We start from the raw sequence: 16,588 nt of genomic DNA on the forward strand, positions 1-16,588 counted from the left end.
GTTCGATTTCAACATGCCAGCCCATAAAATCCAAAAAAATTCCTAACCATCCTTAGTAAGATTCTATCCCAACTAAATGGTACAATTACCATGAGAATTTACTCCCAACCAAGATAGCACCTTCAAATTTGAGGTGTTAAAAAGCCACTTCTATTCAAGCCAAATATATCATAAAGCCAAAGAAGTTCCACAAAACAATTCAGATTGTTGGGTACCTTTTCTAATGCTAACAGGTGCAAAATATGATTCATACAGAACCCTTCTTATGGGGATAATCTTGTAGACTAGATGATCAAGCTTGTGTCTGAGCTACTTAAGCTCTTGATGGAATAGAGAGAGCCATTGAACTTAAATTCATTTCTGCAATTTCAAACAAAGTGTTGCCTACCCTCCTATCAAGTAGACCAGTTCATGAAATGGTTTATTTTCATATGGACCTGGGTAATCAGCAAAAGGCACTAAAACATTCTCCTTGTTTTCCTTTCTTTACCATGTAGTGCACCACAGTTGTGCTGTCAACTAAATGGACACGCTGAGATGCACACATCAAGGGTGATTTACATAGAAAGGTGGACTGATAGTTCCTAATCCTGATTCCCCAACCCTGGTGGCCAGAATGTAAAATGCATTTCTTTTGGATAAACTGCAATGATGGATGGGTCATTTTCATTTCTTTGGGAAGAAGGATACCCAACGATAAGCACCAAAAATAAGCTCTGGTAGTCATCTTCCTCGCCGTCATGGAAGGTGCTATGCGACATCTTAGAAGCATAGAGCAATTGAAACCAAAGGATAATGTGAAATCAATGCATCACCCTGTTATAGGTCATAAAGATCTTCAGTTTAAGCTTTGATTTTAATCTTGTCATTCAAATCAAAGAAAGAACAGTGTTTTGTGTATTCATTTAAGTCGATTACATTTGGTGGAATTCAAGATCAAACAGTACCATCATTCAAGATATAACACTAAACCGAAACCTTGCAAAATGAAAGTTGAGCCCTTCAGGACATTTGGAACTTGCAGAATCCAGAATACTCGAGAGTACCACTTTGGTCTTCAGCTATTTGTTTAAAATCAAAATTTGAAAGGGTCTTAAATCTAAATCAAGGAAGCAAAAATTCTTTTAGACAGTCATCCATATTTCTACTCTATTGAATGAATATAAGTAGGAAGATTGGAAAAAATTCACAAAGAGGTGAACTTTATCATGTAGGCCATAGAATCCATGGCATATCATCAGGGAATAGGGGAACGCCATGAATAGAAGTGGAGCCAAGTTTTAATGAACCACAGATGATAGATGCAGCAGACCTGCCCACCAATCTGTGCAGAAGAAACAATGGCTTGCAGTCCAAAATATGAACTAATCTGATGATATAGATGTCAACCAATGAACTGTTTCTTTCTTTTGTGAACCATCACCTAACTTATGGCGACCATATGAATGGAAGAGTCATGACTTGTTAAAATCTTGAGGCTGCAGACCAAATCATTGGTAGGGCCTAAGCATATAATTGTTTGTACAGAACTACAGCAGAGAAACGAGTTTAATACCTTTGTGGCAGGTGTATTTATTGTAGCAATGAATCAGTAATATATGAAGAAGAAAGGTAAGAAGGAAAAACTTCAACTCCTACAGAAACTTCGTCTCCAAGTGGCCAGACAGTCAAAGAACCAGATGAAATGAACTAATGAAGCATTCAGAGGTAAATCTTCCACAAATCCTAAGCCAACAAAGAAAATTTTCAAGATTCAAATTTCACTTCAAGATTTGAACACTGCTCCTTGAAGCCAAGTGATGATGCACCTGTATTGCCTGTCCATAGTGCTTGACAGAATGAGAAGCCACAACGAAGTTATTGTTTGAGAATTCCAAGCATCACCTACCATCTGAACTCCAGTTGGACTGGCTCAGCATATCAGTGTGCAGCCTTGCTCCATGAACTCTAATTAAGGTAGGCATGTATGAATAAAGACCTACTGATACAACAACACATTAAGTTCTCTTTCTTCTTCCACTTCATGGAATTTCTGGATGTTCAATTGGAACAAATAGATGCACTGAAACAACGATAGAGTCGCTTATGATCTCATTCTGCAAACATCATTCAACAGCCCAACCATAACACAGAAGTAATACTGGAACCAAAAGAAAAATACTGGAGCTATCTTGTCTACATGGTGTGGAGCATATGAACTCTGAGGGGATACGAAAACCACCCTGCATGGATGCAAGCCAGTTGCCCAATTCGAAAATAAGCTATTTGATCGTCCCACAAAGAAATGGCAAAAATTTTCTTCCTCTCCACGGTCATATGAAACAAGTACTTCTACAAGATCTCCACAAAGGATGGTGCATCATTCCTTGACCCTGCTAGAGATCGGTACATGTATAACTTCGACACAGCCTCATTGTCATGATCTTCATCTCTGTCCCTGATGACTTCTACCACCAAGAGAGGTAACATCTGAGCCACCACCTTGCAACCCCTCGGTGACAGCTTGCATGAAGACATCCACACAAACCTCATGTTGTAGTAATGGTGAAGCCCAGAGAGCAGTGCTGAATCCCCAAACGGACTATCCCTGATCTCAAGCTTCTGCAATTTGTTGCACCCTTCCAAAACATACCTCAGCCCCAAGTCACTGTTCCCAGCAAAGGCAACAGAAAGAGTCCTCACCAACTTGCCATACTCCCCAATGTAAGCAAACGCCTTGTCAGTGAGCAATCCAGAGACAGCGAGCCTTCTAAGCTTCTTGCAGTTCATTACTATAGCCCCAAACCCTTCATCCATTGGCTCTCCAGTCCAATGATCAGGGCGGCGCCGTCCCATGATACAAAGGCGGAAGACCACGAGGTCCTGGCAATTCTGAGACATGGTAATGACGGCCGCATTGGTCATCTGCTGGCAGAAGTAAAGAATGGAACGGAGCTTCCGACAGCCTTCGGAGATTGCAATGAGGCCGACGTCCGAGACAGACCCCTCGGAGTCCTCCCTTGGATCCAAAGGAAACACCTTTAGCTCCCGGAGGTCCTTGCACGTTGCTGCCACTGCCTGAAGCCCTTCATCTCCCACTGTATCAAGCACCTGAAGCACAACACCCAGAGACCAAAAATTTGCAAGTGAAATCCCGACAAATCGATCAAGGACAAGAAGAACTGGAAGTGATCAGTACCCAGAAATTCTGAAGATTGTGGCAACGGCGGATCACTGGCTCCAGCTCCTCGGCGGTAACCTCCGCAAAGCTAAAGTTGAGGGAGGTGAGGTTGGCACAGACGGGGTGGATGGCCGGGAGGTAGTGCGGCTCCACATCACGAAAGCCTGAGAGGCAAACAAGCGACTTGGAGGCGGCAAAGGTCCAAGCCAGATCCTCCACACTGCTCCCTCCTCCTTGCAGGAGTGGGGCGGCGGCGGCGGCGGATCCAAAGGACCCGGTGCCAAGGTGGGTGAGCTGCGGCGCCCGCGCCATGAGGCGGCGGAGCTGCTCGACCGAAACGTGGTGGTTCACCCGCAGCCACCGGAGAGCGGGGGAGCGGGCGACGAGCGCCTCCAGGGCCTCGAAATTGACTGCACTGCCGACACAATCGAACCCGAGCGACTCCAAGCTGGTCGTCGTCCCCGGGAACCTCGAAATCCAGTCCACCGTCTCATCCTCCTCGTCCTCCACACAGTCCTCAATCAGATCGAGCACTCGGAGATGCCTGAAAACAAGTCAACACGTTTGGTTGTAGGGTTTTAGCGTTTTGATCGGTGATATATATTATTCGGTAATGGATGGTTGGATCGGAGAGGGGATTGGAAAAATTTTACCTGCACTTCTCGGCAATGATGGCGAGGCCGGCGGTGCCGAAACCTTCGCAGCAAATAAGGGAGAGTTCCTTGAAATTAGGGAAGGAGTGGGCGAGGAGGGAGAGGTCGCCATCGGCGACGGATATCCTCTTGAGGCAGAGCTTCTCGAGCCAGGGGTAGGCGGCGGCCATGGTGGAGACCCAGGGGTGGAAGTGGGCGCCCCAGTTGCTGGGGACCAGGTTGAAGTCCGCGAAGCGGGGCTTCCCCTTGAGGACCACCGCTCGGATGCAGCGGAACCGCTCGGTGGCCCGACGAGGGGACACGGCGTAGCAGTTGCCGATGAAGAGCTCGCGGCGGGTCTGGGCCTCCGCCCGGTACCAGGAACGGCATACCAGGGACGCCGCGTTCCGGTCCCGGGGCGAGCTCAGGAACTGGAGAACGTTCTCGAGAACGTTCTCCAGCACCCGGTCGGAGAAGGGCGGAGGAGCGTCCGCAACACCGTCACCGGCGCCGTCTCCGCCGCCCGCTCCGCCCCGTTCGCCGCCCTCGACCTCGGACATGTCGCACCGCTCCCTTCGCATCAGAAAAGGGAAGGGAGGATTTATGGGAGGAGGAGAAGAGAGAAAGAGGTAGTGGTAATAATTAAAATTTTGAATGCATGAGATGAGAGGATGGTCATGTGAAAAACTAATTAATTATGTACCAAAAAAATTAATTCATTAAATATTAAGTTATTTATACCAACCCCTAATAATTTTACCAAATGTACTACTCCACAACGTTCTACCGTGTCTTATTTCTTCTAATATAAATGACATATTCAACGAGCTCAACTAATCCATGGCTAAAAATAGGAATACAAACATATTTGATTTACCCACTTTCTAATGTGAAAGCCATCCCGAAAATATCATGGTTTAAATCGAAGATATATTATTTAGATTAGCTTTGGATATAAAAATACATTCACTTTAGATTAGATTTGCATTATTATATATCTCAAATAAAATTTAAATTAATCTAAAAATAATAAATTATAATTTTATATTTTATTTTAAAATTTATAATTTTATTTGATTTCACTTTAGTGATAGTTTTATAGAGCTGACCATTATATTATATTATATTATTAATTATAATTTATATATATTTCCTTCCAACTCTTATATGAAGTGAGTTATTAATACTATTTTTTGACAGAGAGTTATTGATATCATTTAGACATACTTAATTGTTATTTTTTTATAATATATTTATAATATATTTAATTAATTTAATAATATATATTTAATTATTTTTGATCCGATGCAATTTAATCCAACTCAAATAAAAAATTTAATATCTTAATCCAATTCAAATATGAATTAGATTTAGATCCAGCCAATCCTCCATCCAACCTAATCCACCTGCAGCTCCAGCTAAAAATAACAAATTTCTATCTAAAGAATAACTTTTGATATATCATAACTATTTCTACAAAATCTTGTTGCATTTGGATAAATCAAAATTACAAGGATAATATTGAAGAAAGAATAATTAAAAATAAAATGTTTACTGAGTTCGTAAGAAGAATCCACCGTTAGATTAGCCCCTTCAGCATCCGTACAGGGGGACGACTTGATGCGATCCAACGGTTGGCGTTGTGAAAGGTGATGATTTTTTTTTTTTCGGTGGAGGGCAGGAGGGGGTAGAGAAAGATGATGAATTATTATTAAATATACGACCCGAACCCACGTTCACCATGCAGAAAATACTTACGGCGGATCCAAGTAGCTTGCACGAGCTCCGAGCATGAAGATTCAAAATTTAAGTTGTTTTGGCGCTGCTGATTTATCCACCGGTATCATTCTTCCCTAAAAGTAAGTGTGGTCCAACGGAGAACGAGATCCAGGCCCCTTTCCGGGGGAAAACCACCGCCCGCGTCGGAACCTCGGAAACCTCGTCGTCTTCGATTCGACCGACCGAAGCGATTTGAACGCCGATTTATAAATCCCTCCTTCAGCTTCTATGGATCCGCATGTCGATCTCCCCGACAAGAAGAAATACGACGCCGGGCATCCGCCGCACGTCGGCGCCCCTCCGCCACCTCCCCCGTCTTCCACGCAATCCCAGCCGTCTGATCCTTCACCGACGGCGCAGAAATCCGTCAACTGGAGCAGCGATCTCGCCAGCGATGGCCCTCCCTCTGCCGACGGCCCCACCGCCACCGCCGCCGCTACCAAGATGCCGCCGGAGTCCAATCCTTACGTCACTCCCTCCCCCGGCCCTCCCTCTTCCACCCAGAGTATCCCATCTTCCCCTTCCTTTCTTTCTTTAATTTTACTTCAGCTCGAGTAATCTGGTTTTTGCTTATTTTTGATCGTGTTTGTTTGAGAAAAGGCTGGTAGGATGGTGAATTTATTTTTTTTAATTTGGAATTTAACGATTAGATACGATGGAGACGGTGCGCAATGTGCTTGGGAGATGGGGGAAGAAGATGGGGGAAGCGGCGAAGAGGGCCGAGGATCTGTCAAAGAATACTTGGCAGCATTGTGAGTATGAGATTTAGATCAATTAATAAAAATTCTTCTTCTGCTGCTGCTGCTGCTTCTCGTTTTATAAATGGTGACATGCTTAATATTATCGTTTAATATCATTCATGGGCGATGATCTTTCATTCCTAGATCTGTTCATCTTAAAATGCATGTGGATGGTGCTTTTAGCTGCACTATTTCTGGTTTTGATGAGTTGTAGGAGGGAGATTAATTATGCTTTATTTGTCTAGTGTGGATTAGTTGGATGCCGGTAAGAGTCAGGATAGATTGTTTGTAGGTTTTAAGCTCTAGAATTATGACCAGTAAACTCAAGTTTTGTTAAAAATTTTAAAGAATTTGATAATGTCTGATGAAGAAATATTAGATCAATTCAAGAGTAGGAAAGAAAAAGGCGCAAACTGTAGCAATAACTGCTGCTGGAATTATATGTACCTCAGACGTTGGTGAGTTATAAACGAAGAAAGTCACTAAAGCTGATTACAAATTGAACTTTCTATCTTTCCTTCGAAATAGGAGAACCAGTTGCTGCTATTGGAGGGATATTGGGGATTTCAGTGGCAGTGATGCTACCCTTTTCTTAGATTTTCTCAATGCCTTCAAATTTAGTGTCATACGACAGTGGTGTGACTGCCCGCATATACCCCCAAAAAAAAAAGCCTTTAAATTTAAGATTTTTTGGTATTTTCTTTTGAGTGTCGTATTTGCTCTTAAAAACACATGTTGTTTTAAAATTCAAAGCTATGTTGTTTTTTTCATAATTTATTATTTCTTTGGTAAGTAGATCTTTCCATGGCTTGGAACTTTGAGGTCTCTTTTTTTTTTTTTTTTTTTTTTTTTTGGAGTGCAGTAATCACTTTCTCTTACAAATTTGATGCCATATGCTTTCCCCCCTAAAATTTAGGGTTTTCTTTCCAAGAATTTTCACTGTTCATCTTGATTTTGAGATGTACTGCATCCCTCATCATTTCAAATCTAAGTTTCCATTTCAAATCCTAAAACCTTACTGTATGCCCAAGATTACGGTGTTTTTGTATATCAAAATTTTGTATTGATATTAAGCTTGTTTGAATGCTTTACATCTCAGATTTATTTTTAAAATTTAGTGTTTCTTTTTAAATTCTGGAATCTACAATTGGCTCGAGTTTTTTAATATTGTGGTAGACCTTGTAATCTATGATTAGTTACAAATGTTTCAACCTTTTTCTCGTTTTCTTAAGAATTTGGCTTTTTTTGTTAACTTGAATTTATGTTTTGGGTTGTTGGAGATTATGATCATATGGAACTTAAAGATGACATTTTTGAGCTTGTATTTATGAGTTACAACTCAAAATTTTGTTCCTGTTAGAACATTTTTATTTGTTTTCGTCAGGGCTTTCGAAGTAGCATGGCTGAAACCCTATTAAACCCTAAAAAGAACATGGAGTAAAAGCTAAGTGGACCCTAGCCAGGTGGTGTAGCGGCCTCTTTCAAACTATCGATGAGAATATGATTGGACATCATTCTTTTCAACGAAAATTTTAAAATCATATATTTGACTGGAAACTTAAATTCTTTGATCATGGTAAAGGTTTATTTGTTGAGCTGTGTAGCATGCTTCACCTATTAAACAATCTTTTTATAAGATTATAGCGGACCTATCCAATGAAAAAGGACAAAGTGTTTAGGAGTTGCTTAATGGATCTAGTGATTGTTGAAGTGACACAAACACTACATTAGTTTGTGCTTGCTGTTTGTTTCCTAGAGTTAACAATTGGATGTTCTATTAAATTTGTAGGTTTTGATATGTTTTAGTTATGCTTTGTTCAGTTATATGGTTTCTTTTAAGGATGATCCAATATCTGTGTTACTTTTAATCAACTATTGATGTAGGACCACCCTATGGAACCCAATATGCAATACAACATAAAAATGATGAAAGCTTAAACTCTATGATGGTGCAAGCCTAAGCCAAACATACTGTGATAGCAAGTTAACGAACCTGAAAATTAAAATATGTAACATGGGCATTCAGAACATAAACTACATGCAGAAAGTAACTATGTAAGTGCTGCCACGCATGCAAGATGCTGAAACAAGCATAAGTTTATAGACTCTAAGCAATAACAAAGTAAATTGTTGCAAACAAGGTTTTGAAAGTTACCTAATTATTTGAGGCATGTCATGCAATGGATGTACATTCGCACAATTGAATTGCTGTGGTTGCTATTAGGAATCAGCCACATTCATTCCCTATATTCTGCACTGTGTACAAATGCCAGTGAATCCATTCTCTTTGTGAAAAATCGATTGGATTGATGCTCAAGAAAACTTTTCAAATCAGGATTTGGCTTTGGAAATGGGGAAAAATGAAGGCTGGATTACAGCACTGTTATTATAAGAGCTGAAACACAATCAGCAAAAGGAAAGAACCAACAGCTGATTTTGGAATTGTGTTCAGGGATCAGGAGAACTTCTGCACAACATAAATCAAGTCAGCCAAGATGACCTGTTAGTGATCCAGATTGCTCCTTGAGGAAGGCCCATTTGGTGGTTGCTAACAGATGCTATATTAGGTGCTCTTGTGGCTGCTTAACAAAAGAATTTTGGCAGTGGAAGAACAGCCAGCAAAGAAAATACAAAGAAACAGATGCAAGAAAGAATAAACAGAAGTTATGGAAGAAGAGGGTGATCTCACACCGGCTTGATAGGGACTTACCCCTGAGGGCCTTACACCTGATTTTCCATGCCTCACACATAGAAGAGAAGAAGAAAGATTTATTTGTTCATTGGAAAGCAAACACGTGTGTCATTGGAAAGCATGTAGAAGAGATTTATTGGAAAGCAAACACGTGTGTCATGCCTCACACCTGATTTTCCATGCCTCGCACGCAGAAGAGAAGAAGAAAGATTTATTTGTTCATTGGAAAGTAAACACGTGTGTCATCATCCTTGCATAAAACCCTAACAAAGTCTTAAATAACCCCATACTGGAGTTGTGAGATCCAAAGTTGATGGGTCCAAGTTAAACTTCTATTTTCACACATAGAAATTCTTAGAGTTGTGAAAGATTATGAAACCTATGACAGAGCTAGTTTTGCAGAGATTGGATAGCATTGGTTAGGAGGAAGTGTAAATAATCATTGCTTTTTCTTTCCCTTCATTTTTTTTGATAGCTGAAAATGGGTGAGATGAGCAAGACACCTCTCTGTGGTAACTATTGAAACTAGATTAGATAAAAGAGTTTGTGGTGAAGTGATTACAGAAGATCTGTGGATGAATGGATGACAAGAATGCCACAACCATAGTCGGAGCAAGAGTCGCAAATTCAGCTACCTGTTCTTTTTTAAAACCTCCCTCATAATGTGCTGTACCTAAAAATCTGATATTCATAATCTAAAAGTAATAGTTATAGGACATTTTTCCACAGTTTTAGAAAGTAGCACAAGATTCTCTCATTCTTTATATTCTGAAAGTCATTAAGAGAAATTTTATAATGATTGTGCAGAATTTAATGGAAAAATGTGTGGTATGCTGTGACTACATTATATCTTCTGTACTTGATGTAAAAATAGACCACAAGCCACAACTTTTAGGGCAAGAAAGTAAACAAACAATGATGTCCAAAATGCTAATGTATGATAGAGTTCATGCATGCTATATAGTATATAATTTGAAACTACCCAGCCTTTGATTGATCATTCTAAGTAGAAATTTCTCTATATGACAAGTCAACTTTATTTATTTATTTTATTTATATTTCTTATTCTTTCTCTTTCCTTTGCTGAATAGGTTGCACTTGCTATGCTCTTTATACAACCTTAACTGTCCATCATTGAATCTATTTCTTCATAATATCTTAAGGAGTTTGTGTATCTTAAGTTAACAATATGTTATATTCTCCTTTACCCAGTGAAAACAGGACCTAGTTTTGCTGAAGCTGCCATGGGGAGGATTGCTCAAGGAACCAAAGTGATAGCAGAAGGTGGTTATGAGAAGATATTTCATCAAACTTTTGACACACTTCCAGAAGAACAACTTAAGAAGTCTTATGCATGCTATCTTTCAACATCTGCTGGTCCAGTTATGGGAATTTTATATCTCTCTACTGCTAAACTTGCATTTTGTAGTGACAATCCTCTTTCTTACAATGTTGGAGACCGAACTGAATGGAGCTATTACAAGGTAACTATTCCCATAATTGTATGATGTTTCCTTTATCATAACTTGAGAAACATACTAAATGAAATGAAATTTGTTGCTTGACATGTTCCCTTTCTTTGGCTCACTCGTACAAAAAGCACATTCGGTAAGTTGCCGCTCACCTTTTTTTTCACTGCTAATTTGGTTCCAAAATTAAAGAAAAATATAGGAAAAGCATTGTTGAAATATATTTATATATTCATTAAAAATTTTTTGTGATAAAATTTTAAAAAAATATGTAGTGTTGTGGTATCAGGATGTAATACCATCCCAAAGGTCAGGACGTCACCGGCCCAATACCATATTGTTCTAATAAAATACTAGTACAGGGCCGATTCTTTTAAAGCTTATGTATAGGTGATACCAAATGCTTGAGATAATTACTTACAGTGGTCATGCTCAAAAGATTCAAACTAGGATCTCTTTCTCTTTCTGTTCCAATCTATTTTGTCATGCCTTTCCTTGCAGGCCTCTGTAATTTTCCACCTCCCTCTCTAGTGTCAAGATGTTGGAGATAGACGGTAGCCTTCACTAGTCCGCTAGCAACATCCGTAGATTGGGGATTTGGACAAAAGAAAAGTATTTGCCGACACCCCCTACCAACCTCTTTTACACATATGACTAAGTTTGAGTTTCCATATTGGATGCCTAGTCCTTAGCAAACTTGGGTTTGGCTCTGATATTTGGTCTTTACGTACCTAAATCAAACAAATAATCACCCACTACTTCTCTCAAGATCTTTTATGCTATTCTATTTGATTTGATTTTCAAACTAGATTGGCCTGGATACTTCGGTTAATGGATCGGACTTGAATTGATTTCAGTTAGCTAATGCCTAATAATATATAGGCCTGTTAATCATAATATAAGCACCCTACAAGTTGGCCTGGTCTACTTTTGGGACATCTTGTATCTTTATAAAACTTAAAATAGAAGGCTTCATTACTATACTTGGATTCCATATAATAAATTTAGAAAATCTAGTCCTATCCATCCATATCAAACTAGATAGTCAAGATTGACTAATAGTTAATTGGTTTTGGATTGAAGTACACATGATTAGGAGAATGTTTGAGGCATTAGTATTTCTTGGATTTTGACCATCTTCCATGTCATTTAGACTAGGTGATAAGGGGCATGGTGGTGTATTTTTCTTAGAGGAGAGAGATAGAGGAGGTAGTGGTGGAGATTATGATAGGGAAGTGGTGGGGCCTGCGGTAGTAACGGGGGTGGAAGTTTGCTGAATAACACATCAAGGGAGGGGGGAGGTGGAGTTGGCAGTGTTGGAATTGCAGAGCAAAGGAGGCGGGGTGGGTAGTTAACTGAAGTAACAGAGAGAAATGGGGAGAAAGTGAGGAGGCGATGATTGCAAAAGAGGTGACAGCGGGGGGGGGGGGGGGGCACTGTTGTGGTGATGGATCATGTGTAGGAGGGAAGAGAAGAGGTGGTGGCGGCGATGGTGGAATCACATAGTGGGAGAGAGCTAGATTAGTGCTGGGGGAAGGGCTGAGAGCATGCTATTGATTTAGAACAATCTGATTGTTAATGATTTACTCATCTAATTGTTCTAAATGATAGTATAACTAAATAGAGTCTCAAGTTTTCTTAATCCTTTGATATAGTGTTACAGCCGTTCAGATTAAAAAATATAAAATAATTTATGTTGCAATCAGCTTTGAGCCAGCTCCACACTACTTTCCATCTATGTCCTTCACAAAGAATGGTTATGACTGATTTCAACTTTTCACTAAAGGGTTACAAAAAAAGGTACAGTAACAAAACCCTTGTATTGAAATAATGCTATTTATCTTTTCTTTTTCATATTTGAGATGAAACAATTACTAGATGTTGTTGTCCTCTTGTAGCTGATCCTCTTTCTTGTCACAGCTCCTGCTTGAAAGCCTGCACCTTCTGCAAGTGCAATAGGATTTCCTATGCTTTTCAAAATGATAGTGTTTGAGGCCAGAACATGAAAACAAAGTATATAACATAGAACTTTCTATTAACTTTCAGCTCTCTCATCCTTTTCAATTACTTAGAGGAAACAGAATCCAAAAATCAGAAGCTCTAATAACCATCATAATGTGTCATCTCACTCAACCTCAAACCTCTTCTTATGCTTGAGCTCCACATCATACTAAAACAGGAAAAGCAAAAGAGATCTTGAATTGATGGAGCTTTATGTTGCTTGGACAGTACATGTGTCTTCATTAGAAACTGTAACAAGTTGCTAATTTCTTACTGTCCTAGATTCTTCACTATAACTAAATTAAGATTTGACGATGTGTCTATTATTTCAACATGTATATGTGCACTCAAATGTCTAATATGAGTTACATTAGAAGGCAATGAAATTGAATGATGATGTGTTTTTACAACATATAATGTTCTAGACAAACTGCTTGTATTTAACTGTAAAACATATCTTGTTAATAATGATTTTAACCCATAAAGAATGCAGGTTCAGCCATCAAACTATAAATTCGTGTAAACCTCATGAAAAGCTATATCTTACAATGGAAATTTGGCATGTAGGTTTCTATGTTTTTTCTTTTTTCTTTTTTAATGTTTTTTCTTCTTTTATGAAGAAGAGATAAAACAATCTTGCATGGATTGATACCCATTGGATGGGCAGGGGAATGTGTTTGATATTGATACTTTAGCCAAGATAAAGGATCTATATAACACAGCAAGCTTTAGATTCCTAACATTGCTTTTATCTTAATGGAACAATGCAGGAACAGATTCATGCATTTCCTTCTCTCCAGTAGTTTCTTGTCTTTGTTCTCAGTTTTATTCGTTAATATTTTCCAAGAGTTCTGCTGTGCACACCAGATAGACCTGATTTGGTATTGATATAGCACTCATGGTGAGTTCCATGGCTGAAGTATTAAGGGAACTGACCACTAGAATCCAGAACGAGATTTCAGTGCAAGCAATTAAAAGCATGATTCTGATTTGCTGATTTATAATAGCAACTCATATCCCAATTCCTTTTCTCTACCGGTAAACAAAGTTGCCAAGGATTTTGCTCACCACAATATAATCCAGTTTCCCCAATATTACTCCATCTTTTTGATAAGCTATATGATTCTGAATGCAAGTTATCTCTTTGCTTGATTAGTTGATTTTTGCACCTGATTCTTTATCTTTTACAAGCACAAATAATTCTGCTTGTTATATTGCTTCGTCTTTGTTGTGGTATGATATCTGTGACCAAGGAAAAAAATGCCAACTTATGCACTTTCTAATGTCTTCTCTTTGGCAAATATATAGGTGGTAATTCCTTTGCATCAGGTAAGAGAAGCTAATCCTTCAGTGAGCAAAGCGAATTCTGCAGAAAAGTACATTCAGGTTGTCTCCATAGACAATCATGAATTTTGGTTCATGGGTTTTGTAAACTATGATGGTGCTGTAAAGAGCCTACAGGAAGCTCTGCAGGCTGTGCAGACATTGCAACCTTAGAGATGGCGGTGGGATTTGGATTTGCATGTCAGCTCTTCCCCAAGGATCTATGTGTGATAGTTATTATGACATATTAACAAGCAGTTTCTGCTTGCATGATTTACTCTCCTGTCTCTTATACTCATTGAGGTGAGGTGGTGTTATTGTTTGATCACCTTTCAAACAGGCAAACAGTTGCCTTTGTCTTGGTTAGATACTCATTTTTGCAAAGTGTACTTTGAGTAATCTATCTTCATGTTGGATATTTTGTAATTGCTTATTTGATCCACTTGATGTCAAGGTATGGGTTGAATACCCAGAGAACCTGTGCTAATTGAGCGTTTCAGCTTTGTTTCATGAAGAATTGATGGGGACCCTTGCAGGCAACACGGTGAGAAATTCTCGAACTTCTAATGGCCAGGGTTAACACTTAAAATGCTCAGTGATGGCTATTCTTTGAGTGAATGAACCCAGATTTCTCTTTTAGGCTATTCCTGCATGGGAGTTCATGTTTCTTACCAGTCAATGAAGGTATCAGTTGCTGAGTTCCCTGCAGCCTTATAACCATGGATGTATATCCGGATAAAATTGAAGTCATGAAAAAAAAGTAACAGTAAAATTCTTTTTCTGAGGTTAACTAGGGAAGATCTTTATATCTCCAAATAGTACTACAGTAGGTATGCAAATTGGAAGCTGTCACAAACAAATATTAGAAAGAGGTCATACGCTACATTCTCAAGTCGTTTTCTAACTTATTTGTTCGAGACCTTATCTATAATCTATCGTGGAGGAAGAAAAACAAGAGAGGAGAGATTACATATGGATGGATGAGTGGTAAGACGAAAAAAATTAAAACATGTTTGGTTTGCAACTAGAATTGAAATAGGAACTGAAATCAGAATGGTCATATTTCTTAATGCATTTAATTCGTGACTGAAATAGAAATCAAAAAGAAAACTCAATTTGAATGCTAGAGAGAATAGGGATTGGATTTTAAAGAATCAGGACATTCTCATTTTCTCTTAAAATTAAAATGGGAATGGAACTGTCCTAACTAAATAGCTAGAATAGGAGTCACTCATTCTCATTTCTATTTCAAAATCTGATGTCCTCAAATCAAACATGCCTTTGGTGCCCGAATAAATTCAGACAATACACAAGCTTAAGATTTTGACATAATATAACCAAACCTAATTCGAACCTAAACACAGGCCACTTTCAGCCTTTCACTGTTTTGGGCAGGGCTTGGCCCATCAACGCTGGTACACTGCATCAAGACTCTACAAGGCTATTATCATGGAATTAGTTGGCCCTCCTGAGGACATTTTAATGCTTTCTCCTTTTGAGATCCCACCTAAAGTCTAATCCCTTTTTAGAGGGACCATTTGGTATGTAGGCAGAAAAAGTGCATTATTTTCTGAAAAGCAAAGGATGTTATAGAACACACAATTGAATTTTTAGATATCACACACGCTTTTCATTCCTCAATGGGCGATGAAACAACTCGTGCAGCTTTGTTAGTTACATGTATATGTCATCCATAACTCTCATGATTCCATGGCAGGAGGATGATGGATTCATGATGGATATCTGCAGACCGAATCCTTATGGGGTATCCCTACGACTTGAATGCCATTGATGCTTGAAGTACATGCCAGTGCCATTTGGTGCAAATTGTTGGGAATTAATGCATAGTTTGGGCCCCGTACTGACGTACAGCTAATTTGATACTAACAGATTATATACTAACAGATTATGCGGAAGAATCAGGAAATATTAATGCACCTTGATGCACAAAAAGACCGATCGGATCCAACATAGCTCAAATAATAAATTTAAATTAAAAATATGAATAAACAAAATTCAACATAGAAAATAAATAACTTAAGTCCGACTTGAAGTTTTGATTCAAAGCGTGAGTAATAAATTTAAATGAACCGTAATATGCTACGCATAGCTCAAATAATTCTTAGGATATCGTAGTTACATTCGACGGAAAATATTGTATCAGCTGAGGCCCAGCTAATTGTGCTAAAACTTAAATTTGTGCAGACCAATCTACATTAAAGTTGGCAAATAAATAGGGAATATCTATCAGCAGGATAATTGTTACCTACTTGACTTACAAATCCAAGAACCCATGCTTTGTTGATGACAATAAATATAAATGATCACCAATCCGATCCAGTAGGACCTACTCCCCTTCCCTCGAGGTTGGAGGACCACGACCATGCGCGCCCTTTTGAAAAAGAAATGTTTATAACTTTGGACCGTCCCTTGGACCACATTGGCTCCGTGGCAGTTGACCAAGCCCTCATTGGGTTCATCAGGGCCTACCCTTTTTGACTTGGGTGCACCCACCTTGTAGTGAGTGAGGGTTCACTACCGTTGAATGCATTACAGACTCTGAAAAGGAGAAAGCCGAAGAGTGGTCCAAAAAGATGAATTGGTTCAAGGGCCCCACACGCACATATCCAATCCAATACGGTCCTGTGAGCTTCCATGTCCGAATGCTCATAAGATAATGATGCAAATGGGCCTAGGAATGGATTTGGCTAAGAACCTTTCATTAGGATATTCCACGAGCTTCAATGCGATTGATGGTGTTTGCACCGACAAACTGCCAAGCCCAACTAGTG

The 16,588-nt window shown here is 39.3% G+C and overlaps 2 protein-coding genes across 2 annotated transcripts; one reads left to right on the top strand and one right to left on the bottom strand.

Annotated features, from left to right (window-relative positions):
- Positions 1-1,545: 1,545 nt before the first annotated feature.
- Positions 1,546-4,408, bottom strand: LOC105058478 (transport inhibitor response 1-like protein). The gene is made up of 3 exons (XM_010941427.4): positions 3,814-4,408; positions 3,179-3,704; positions 1,546-3,090 (listed from the first exon to the last, which is right to left on the bottom strand). Exons 1-3 carry the CDS (start codon positions 4,371-4,373, stop codon positions 2,332-2,334), a joined length of 1,845 nt encoding a protein of 614 aa, XP_010939729.1. The 5' UTR covers positions 4,374-4,408; the 3' UTR covers positions 1,546-2,331.
- A 1,105-nt stretch (positions 4,409-5,513) lies between these two features.
- LOC105058477 (GEM-like protein 1) lies at positions 5,514-14,214 on the top strand. The gene is made up of 4 exons (XM_010941426.4): positions 5,514-6,076; positions 6,222-6,323; positions 10,216-10,487; positions 13,782-14,214. The coding sequence occupies exons 1-4, from the start codon at positions 5,800-5,802 to the stop codon at positions 13,968-13,970; spliced, it is 840 nt and encodes a 279-aa protein (XP_010939728.1). The 5' UTR covers positions 5,514-5,799; the 3' UTR covers positions 13,971-14,214.
- The last annotated feature ends 2,374 nt before the right edge of the window (positions 14,215-16,588 follow it).

This window comes from Elaeis guineensis, chromosome 15 (assembly GCF_000442705.2).
Source record: "Elaeis guineensis isolate ETL-2024a chromosome 15, EG11, whole genome shotgun sequence".
NCBI classification, from domain to species: Eukaryota; Viridiplantae; Streptophyta; class Magnoliopsida; order Arecales; family Arecaceae; genus Elaeis; species Elaeis guineensis.

What these genes read in the sequence shown, in the direction of transcription:
- LOC105058478 (XM_010941427.4), bottom strand. Translation starts at nt 4,373, where the DNA reads ATGCGAAGGGAGCGGTGCGACATGTCCGAGGTCGAGGGCGGCGAACGG. An exon ending in ATCATTGCCGAGAAGTGCAG is followed by an intron (nt 3,705 to 3,813) that starts GTAAAATTTTTC and finishes ACTTGTTTTCAG; the next exon opens with GCATCTCCGAGTGCTCGATC. An exon ending in ACAATCTTCAGAATTTCTGG is followed by an intron (nt 3,091 to 3,178) that starts GTACTGATCACT and finishes GTTGTGCTTCAG; the next exon opens with GTGCTTGATACAGTGGGAGA.
- LOC105058477 (XM_010941426.4), top strand. Translation starts at nt 5,800, where the DNA reads ATGGATCCGCATGTCGATCTCCCCGACAAGAAGAAATACGACGCCGGG. An exon ending in CCCTCCCTCTTCCACCCAGA is followed by an intron (nt 6,077 to 6,221) that starts GTATCCCATCTT and finishes TTTAACGATTAG; the next exon opens with ATACGATGGAGACGGTGCGC. An exon ending in AAAGAATACTTGGCAGCATT is followed by an intron (nt 6,324 to 10,215) that starts GTGAGTATGAGA and finishes TCCTTTACCCAG; the next exon opens with TGAAAACAGGACCTAGTTTT.